Source organism: Cyprinodon variegatus, unplaced genomic scaffold (genome assembly GCF_000732505.1).
Source record: "Cyprinodon variegatus isolate N-32 unplaced genomic scaffold, C_variegatus-1.0 Scaffold896, whole genome shotgun sequence".
Lineage (NCBI taxonomy): Eukaryota > Metazoa > Chordata > Actinopteri > Cyprinodontiformes > Cyprinodontidae > Cyprinodon > Cyprinodon variegatus.
The window spans coordinates 324,940-334,226 of record NW_015151349.1 but is presented as its reverse complement, the minus strand read 5'-3'; the positions used below and the strand labels follow the sequence as shown (position 1 = coordinate 334,226).

Here is a 9,287-nt window from a genome sequence, read left to right as displayed (position 1 = left end):
GCCTTACAAACTGCCTAAATTTATGGGTGAAGAATGAGCGAAAACAAACTTTTTATGTACAAAGAGGTTTTCTAAAGCTTGTTTAGTACCTCTGAATGTCAGGTTTAAAGTCCTATACTAATATTTTTGATAATTGTTGTCACAAAGGAGGCATTGATGCAACGAGGGAAAGGAGAGAAATTCAACATACTGTATTAGGACCGTCAGAAACAATAGTAAAAAATATTAATCTCTAATGCAGCTGGACGGCTACAATCTTTATACAAATGAACTAACAAACAAATACTGAAATACATATTGTGATATGTTCTATAAAACAATAGAATATCAAAAGAGGATGCAAAGAGACATGGGGGCAAGGGCGTCGGTTTGATTTGAACTTTGCTAGGGACACTATTGGTCTGGTTTCGTTGGTGCTATGCAATTTGCATGTCCTTTTTTATGCTTGACATGAGCATCAGTACTGATGAGAGGAAGTCATTGTTTAAAGAGAAAAGCAGCATTTTGCTACATTGATGAAAATTTTATAAGCACTACACTCACTAGGTGCTGTTTATCAATGTTTGAAGTATCAGCGGCTCTGATGAATGTGGAATTAGGACTGTTTTCCACTTTGAAAATGGTTTCATTTGAACGACTAATAGAGAAGGTAAATACAGTTTTTTTTTTTTTTTTTGAACATATAGAATTGTGCAGAGGTGTCTCCCACTCATATTTTTATCTGCTATGCTCTCTCTGTATCAGGCAAAATAATACATTCATTAAAATATTAACTTCGCTATAAAAGTTGAACATCTGGGCTGGACTTCCTCAAAGAGTCATCAGATAATTCAAAAGTAACAGCAACTAAATATCAGAAGATCGGAAAAAGGAAACCCTCAGATTTCCTTTATCAGTCGGCTGTGGCTAAGAATCAGAAATGTTGATGGCTTACAGCCTTTATTTGCCCATTTTTCCAGCAGTCTTCAGAACTCCTGGCTGGATCAGTCAGTCAGTAAGTAACATAGGATGATGATAAAGGGTTGTGTTTAATTTAATCCTTTTATATTAAAAACAAACTTATACATTATATGATTATAGGAAACACAGATATCCGGTTATAATGCTGCAGGGCAGCTTGTAGGTGAAGCAGCTGGCCTTTGAGTGCTTCAGGTGATGTCTTAATTACAAAAAAGGAGCAACTTTTTTCCATCCATCCATTTTTTTACATGCTTATCTAAAGTGGGGTCGCGAGGGGTGCTGGTGCCTATCTCCAGCTGACAATGGGGGAGAGGCAGGGTCCGTCCTGGACAGGTCGCCAGTCCGTCGCAGGGCAACACAGAGACAAACAGGACAAACAACCATTCACACACACTCACACCTAAGGGGACTGTAGAGAAGCCAATTAGCCTAACAGTCATGTTTTTGAATTGTGGGAGGAAGCCGGGGCACCCGGAGAGAACCCACACATGCTCAGGGAGACCATGCAAACTTTAAGTAACTAAGAAAAACCCAATAAACTAAGAATTAACCCACTAAAATTAGAAAACAAGGAGCAAAGCAAAACTGGATACTCAAAAGAAAAAACATCAGAAACAGAAACCTGACAAGCAGAACCCAAATCAAAACAGTAACATCAGGCTTAAGTCAAAACCAAAAAACAAAATACCTTTAGATTACCTCTGGACCTTACGGTGTTTTTTCAGTATCCTAAGCTCAGCTTTGAGTCTTCGAATCTCCACATGCCTTTCTCCAAGCTCATTTCTCCAGAATGTCATGGATTCATACATTTCAGCTTTCTCAGCCAACCAGCTATCTTCTTTCTTTTCTAAAACCTTAATCTGTCTTTTCAATTTCTTTAAGGAAGAGTCTTTGTGAGCGATTATTTCATTACATTTTTCCCTAATATTCTTGACCTGGTTATCACATTCTGCTGAGAAGCTTTGGATCTTGGTCACGTCGGTCTTGTCCTGGATAGTGTTCTTCAGCAAACCAAACCTCCTTCCAAACTCTTTGGGATTATTATAACTGTCAAGACAATTCTGCATGTTAACTTTTACACGCATGAATTTATTGTTCATCCCCAGGACTTTACTTTTGTATTTGGCGACCTCAGCCTCGAGAACGGGTATTTTGCCACGCACGCAGTTCAGTTCCTTCTCTAATTCGTTCAACTTTGTGTTTTTTGCATTAATTTCCTCTTGAAGTGCGTCATTTTGCTTTTGTAGATCCTCAGTTTTTTTGTTTAGGTTTTCTATTTGTTCTTCTTTAGTTGTACATATAATCCTTAATTTAATGATGCGATTCTCTACTTCTTGATTTTGCTTGATCAAATCAAGCTTTTCATTTTCTATCTTTTTTACTTCGTTATTACAGTTCACGACATCCATTTGCAGCTTTCCTATCACATCTTTTCCTTTAGCTATCTCCTTATTCAAAGATGTCCTTTCATACCAAAAATCATCATTAGCTTTCTGTAATTTATCTATTTCTCTATCTTTTAGAAATTCAAGATCTTTTTTAAGCATGTCCTTGCGTTTTAAGTCCTTTTGCATTTCACAAATTTTTTCTTGAAACGAACGTTTAATTTCCTCGATTGTTTCTATTTTGAGTTCTCTCTCAAGTTTAAGCTCTTCTTGAAGAGATTCAAATTTTTTGTCTTTTATTGGTGTTTTCACTGTCTCTCTACAGGCTCTATTTAAAGCTTCAATTACCCTTCCCTTTTTACCTAACTCTTCATTTGTTTTCTCCAGCTTTTTCTCCATCTTAGACATGGAACGAGTATATTCCTTCTTATTGTTCAAAAGAGTGTCCTCCAGTATTTTGTTATCATTTTTCCACTTTTCTTCTAGCTGAGATAATTTTTCACTGAGGGTTTTGTTCTCTTTGATTGTTTCGTTGTACAAGTTTTCTCGCTTTTTAAATGTTTCAATCTCTGCGTTTTTCTCCTCCAATGTCCTCTGTATTTTCGTAGAATAATCTCTATATGAAGCTTCTAGAGCTTTAATCTTTTGATCTTTCTCGAACATTGAAAAGAGTAGTTTCCTGTTTTCTGCCTCTGTCGCCGTATTTTTTGCTTTCAATACCCTGTGTTCTTTCCTAGAAGATTTAAGCTCTTTGGATAACTTATCAACTTGTTCTTGTGGCGTAGCCAGTCGAAACTTTTTTTCCTCTAACGGATCTATAGACATTTTTTCGTGAGTTTGGTTATCAACTTCTGCTTGTAGCTCAGCCAGTTGAAACTTTTTTTCCTCTAACGGATCTATAGACATTTTTTCGTGAGTTTGGTACAATACCTCCGATCAGTCTGAAGTCCTAGCCGCAACTATACAGTTCTGTTATTGTGAGGTCTCAGATTCCATGTGCTCCGCCCACAATATGGGCGGGGCAACCGTCCACATTCCACCTAGGTGATTTGAGTCATCACCTGGATGCCCCGCCCAAATGGAATGTCCAGATAATGATGTCATAGGCCCGCCCCATAATTGACAGTTGGAAGATGTGAAATTTGAAAATAAACATATGATTCCAGGTGTAAGTAGAGAACTAGTTCATAAATCCTTTATAAATCCCTAAATTAAAAGTCACGGTCTCGCTGCTTCACGGATTTGCATCATGCATTGTTAAACTTTATTGTCAAACATATTAATGGTGGCATGTCGGTTTATAAGGATCTTCACCTTACAAACTCTTTGGGATTATTATAAGTGTCAATACAATTCTGCATGTTACCTTTTATACGCTTGAATTTATTGTTCATCCCCAGGATTGTACTTTTGTATTTGGCGACATCAGCCTGGAGAACGGTTAATTTGCCGTGCAATTAGTTCCGTTCCTTTTCTAATTTGTTCAACTTTGTGTTTTTTGCATTGATTTCCTCTTGAAGTGCCTCATTTTCCTTTTTTAGATCCTTGTTTAGGTTTTCTATTTGTTCTTAATCCTTAATTTCATGTTGAGATTCTCTTCATCTTGAAATTCCTTGAGCAAATCAAACTTTTGATTTTCTATCATTTTTACTTCTTGCCTACTGTTCTGGACATCGCTATGCTGCTTATCTATCTGATCCTTTAGTTTATTTATCTCTATATTCTAATCTCTCTCGTCACCCTCAAGCTTCTCAATATCTTTCTGTAATCCACGTATTTGTACATTATGTGTTGCAGAGCAATCACTTTTTTCATATAACATTCGTGAAATTTTTCTCTTAAGCCGTTTAATTTTTGTTACCAACGGACTTTTAATTTCCTTTACTTTTTCCTGATATATTTCTTCTCTGTCTTTTCTCAAAAGTTCAACCTCATTAGTAAGAGATTCTATTTGTTTGTCTTTTAACGCTAAGATTGGTGTGCCCATGGCGTCTTCACAGGCTCTGTTTAAACGTTCAATCATCTTTCTCTTTTGATCTAACTCTGTATTATGGCTTGTCTGCCATTTTAGACATGGAACGATAATATTTATTCTTTTTCTTCAAAAGAGTTTCCTCCAGTATTTTTTGTTTTTTAAATTATTTTTCCACTTTTTTTCTTGTTGAGATAATTTTTCACTGAGGGTTTAGTTCTCTTTGATTGTTTCGTTGTACCTTTTGATTAACCTCGGACCTTAGGGACTTTTTTCAGTATCCTAAGCTCAACTTCTTGTCTTCGACACTCCACTTGGCTTACTCTAAGCTCATCTGTCAAGACTGTCATGTCTTTACACATTTGAGATTTCTCAGCCAACCAGATTGTTTTTCTTTTGTAAAACCTTAATCTGTCTTTTCAATTCCCTTAAGGAAAAGTCTTTGTGAGCGATTATTTGCCTAAATTTTTCCCTAACCTTCATGGCCTGGTAATCACATTCTGCTGAGAAGCTTTGGATCTCGGTCATGTCGGTCTTGTCCTTGATAGTCTTCTTCAGCAAACGAAACCACCCTACAAACTCTTTGGGATTATTATAAGTGTCAATACAATTCTGCATTTCATTCACTCGCACTCTCTATTTATTACCCGATTTTGCATTTTATTGGGGAAAATCACTGGAAAAAAGAGGGAATTTTATTTTATATTGAAAAAATGCACCATTGTTTGAGGGTTAGGCCTTATAAAGTGTTGAATCAATGTTTGATGGGTCGTATGTAAGCCTGCAGAGGAATGCTTCCTGCTGACCAAACATTTGCATCAATGAGTCCAGTTTTTTTTTTCCTTCAACATCACATGAGGGACTCTGGTCTCTTTAGAGAAACTCCTTGTAAGGAGCTGAGATTTACAACCTCTCTGTCCCATTTTCACAACCATAACAGAATGTGAAAGGGCCGGCGAGGGGAAAACGAGGCAGCATGGTGAGACTGTACTTTTTTTTTTTTTTTGGCCAGGTTGCATAAAAGCTCTGCTACAGACAGCAATATGGAAGCTGAGTCAAATGAGCAGAAAACACACCAAACATTGTACATCTTGGAAATCTTCTTTATTTGGAAAACCAGACAAAGCAGTGGGGGGGGGGGAGAAACCCAAGATTATTACTTTAAAACTGGGAACTCGCCTCTTTAACTTCATACAAAAAAACCCTGATGATTGTCAAATATTTTTGCAAAATCTCTGCATATTCTGTGTGAAAACGTACAAAGGAAACAGACCTCTTGGGACTCTGAACTGCTACCTTTAAACGTACAGCATTTCATACTCTCAAATCACCAAGAGATGAAGAGGAAGTGAGTCTGTTAACACCGTGGTGGATGAGGCTAGGCCGTCCATCGAAGCCGACTAATGAAGATCAGGATGAAGTTACTTTAACAGATCAAATTCAGAAATTTAACTCGAAAAGCTTTGCCTTCATAGGAGATAGTTTTAGATTTTATTTCCTGGCTTGATATAAAAGGAGCCTACATGTTAGATTTCTTTGTTTGTGGAAAAAAAAAAACAATCATCTCCATATCTTTCCTTCGGGTGAAGATTTCCAGCACAAACGAGCATTTGCAACAAGAGCTCCTTTTAGCAGTTTGCTCTTCTGCATTAAAGTATAAGTCAACACTTATCTTCTGCAGAGTGTGATTCTGTGCAAACAAGATCTGCAAATAAGCCATCCAGCCTGGTGAGTAAGACCACCCACTCACCTGCAGCTCGAGGTTTAGCTTCAAACATATGAAATATCTCTAAATCAAAAGCAGTCTACTTTCTATTACAGCGCTGGGTGTGCAAAACAAACAAAAAGAAATAAAAGAGGAGAAAATTAACACAATAGAAAACCTTTTCTGAATATAAAATATAACCTTTATCAAGTGCCTTCCTTACACACACACACACACACACTTGTCTGTTCAATGACAGCCCATAGTCTTCAATTCAGGTGTAAACAATGCAGCAGATTGCTCTGTAGAAGCTACAGGCTAAATGAAGGTTTCAATTATTCATCATAGACTCATTTCTTAACGTTAATCCAACCAGAATCTGGTATCTGACCCAGAGTAACTCAGAGGCTACAGGTGTGACGATCGCGGAATAAAACGTGTTAAAACCGTGTAGCAGCTACAGCTGAGGAGAGAAAGAAACAAACCAAAAGTATAAAGAAACGGAGGATGATTTATTTTTAGCCGCTGCGTGAAAATGAAATAGAGCATGTCTTTTTTTTCCCCCTGCTTTTTTTCTTCAGATTAGCGCCTCCAGTCTAATCGGTTTCATCTGAAATGATTGCGATTTATTAAATGAAATGGAAATTACCCTGGAAGACATTTCATTCGATAGAAAAATAGCCTGAATTAAACATTCCAATTACTCTAATTAAATGTGTAATGATGGTAGCGGTAAGCAGCCTCCTGATAAGAACTCATTTCTCTGATAAAGAACACCAGGACAACAAGTTGTCTTTTAATTTCATTAATACTAATAACAAATATTTCCGAAGCTTTTTAGGAAATATGCATTAACTTAAAACCATTTTAGTAATCAAAAAGCCTCCAGGTTATTCAGAATACCTTTGAAAGTACTAACATCTCTTTTTATTACAAATAGTAGATGTTTACACCCCTACACTGCAAAATTGATATCTAAATAAGTAATTTTTTTTTAAATAAGTGCATTTGTTCTTGAATTGAGGCTGTAAGAGAGACACTTTACCAATGGAACAAGAGAATTTACATTAAAAATAAGAAGAAAGCAATTGCATTGTCTTATTTCAAGTGCACATTATCTAATTATCTTATAAGAGTTAAAAATACTCATTCCATTGGCAAATATCTTATTTACCTACTCAAAGTAAGGGTACATACACTTAATTTAAGAAATGTTGACCTATTTCTAGATTGTTTTTGCAGCGTAAAAAACAAAAAGGAAAGTGCTGCCTTTAAAAGTCGCCTAACCATCAGATTTTTAGCGAATGAACAGCATGAAGTTCAGAGCAGGATGAGATTATGAAAGCTTTTACAGAAAACTTTTAAACCTAGAATAAAACATCGACAGAACTGCATGACCTGAACGTCATGCTGGAAAAACGATCTAGAAATAAGTAAAAAAAATGTCTTAAATGAACTGTATATAACCTAAATTTTAGTAGTTAAATGAGATGATTTGCTAATGGAGTATTTTTACTCTTAAAATAAGATAATTAGATAATAAGCACTTGAAATAAGACAATGCAATTGTGTTTTATTTTAAATGAAAAATGTCTTGTTCCATTGGCAAAGAGTCTTGCCTACCTCCTCAATTCAAGACAAAATGCACATATTTTAAGAAAAAAAATGACTTATTTAGATTTCAATTTTTACAGTACCTGGGCTGGTTGACCTCTGACCTCTATGGAAGAGTTAGAAAAGGAGACCTTGTAGTTTCACCAGGCAGATGAGAACAAACCTGAGCTTTTTATCTGAAGCTGAATCCGTTTTATCTTCATGACTGAGCAGTTGGAGACGACTCCACGCCACAAGGTTTAGTGCTTTATTTGTAAAGATTTACTAAAACTAGATTCCAAAAAGCTTTGGGCGTTTGGATCACTTCTAAAAAGTCTGGAGGTGATGCTCCAGTGGCAGAGAAGAACAAACTCAGCAGTTAGAACGGGAACACTGGCTAAATCTAGCTGCACAAACCGCGCTTTTCATTTCTCCCCTCCTGTGATCTGTAAATCGTAACGATTGAAGCCCTCTGCTCAACCATTCATCTCTCTCTCTCTCACAAAGTGGGAAATAAAAAAAAAAATGAAGCAATCAAAAAAACGAAAACAAAGGCTTAATAAATCATGCTATGAGGGATTTGGCAGGAACTTCTAAAAAAAAGAAGATGCTTGGTTACAGCATTGGAGGGATTTCGGTTTTCAAGGCTACAGTCAAGTTTAAGACCGACAACACAATAAGGTCAAATTAAAGAGAAAGCACCATCACTGCCGCTTCCTTGGCCTTCAACACTCTTCCTCCTGCTGATCCACTCCCTGCTTGATCAGCTGATCTGACTGCAGCTTTGAGCTCAACCACCTTCTGTTCAGATCTTGGCACGCCAACAGGCAGGCGAGGGACAAACATGGCCTTTTTTTTTTTTCCTCTTGTCCATGCTTTGACACGCAAACACGTAAACAGACTTCACCTCTGGAAGGGTTTTCGGACCTTCTTTCTCCTCCTGGGAGGTTTGCCACCATCAGGCCAGGTCTCGCTGGATTCTGGCCTGTGGGCACCTGGCATGTAGAAACCTGTCTGCCCTGAGGGAGAGGAGAAAGGAGTCCCTCCTGCACCGGGCGGGTGATGATAGGGCGGACCTGAGGGAAAAAAGCCTCCGCCGTTGGCAGCCATGTCATTCGGCGGTCCCCCCTTAAACATTCTGCAGAAGAAGTCCTGTAAATCGGCGGGGTTTGAAGGTCCTGTAGCGTGCTCTGAGGGGCTCCTGGAAGAAAACATCAGGAGTTTAAGATTCTCCAAACTATTACCAACATATAAACACACAGCTTTCTTCATCCAACAGTTAAAGTCATGTGTTCTGGTTACCTTGTTGGTCATAGAACCTCAAAGATTTTGTACCTCCACAAAAAGGGTCAGATTAGGACAGATTATAAGAGCCACACTGAGATCTCATTATTAAAGTCGTTTCATTTGAGTCAAAAAAAGTTGCTTTAATTTCCTTCTACTAACTTTATGACTTTTCTCTCTTTGTGTAACAACTTGTTTCTCGTTAAAAGGTCCCATATTATGCAAAATTCACTTTATAAACAATTAGTAACAATCATATATGTGGTGAAGCCTGTGTAAACCATGTCCTTTATAGCGTCATAAGGGGAATAACCACTCCCCTTTCTCATCTCAGCCCACCCTCTAGCCGGCACCATCTCTCTGCTTACCCACACCAGCATCCAAACAC

The 9,287-nt window shown here is 37.5% G+C and overlaps 1 protein-coding gene across 1 annotated transcript in view; it reads right to left on the bottom strand.

Annotated features, from left to right (window-relative positions):
- Positions 1 to 8,477: 8,477 nt before the first annotated feature.
- The window catches only part of dnajc14 (DnaJ heat shock protein family (Hsp40) member C14), a 19,840-nt gene continuing 19,030 nt past the window's right edge, over positions 8,478 to 9,287 (bottom strand). Inside the window, exon 7 of the mRNA XM_015397910.1 lies at positions 8,478 to 8,816. Coding sequence (XP_015253396.1) covers positions 8,519 to 8,816 — 298 coding nt within the window. The 3' untranslated portion in view covers positions 8,478 to 8,518. The remainder of the gene's footprint in view (positions 8,817 to 9,287) is intronic.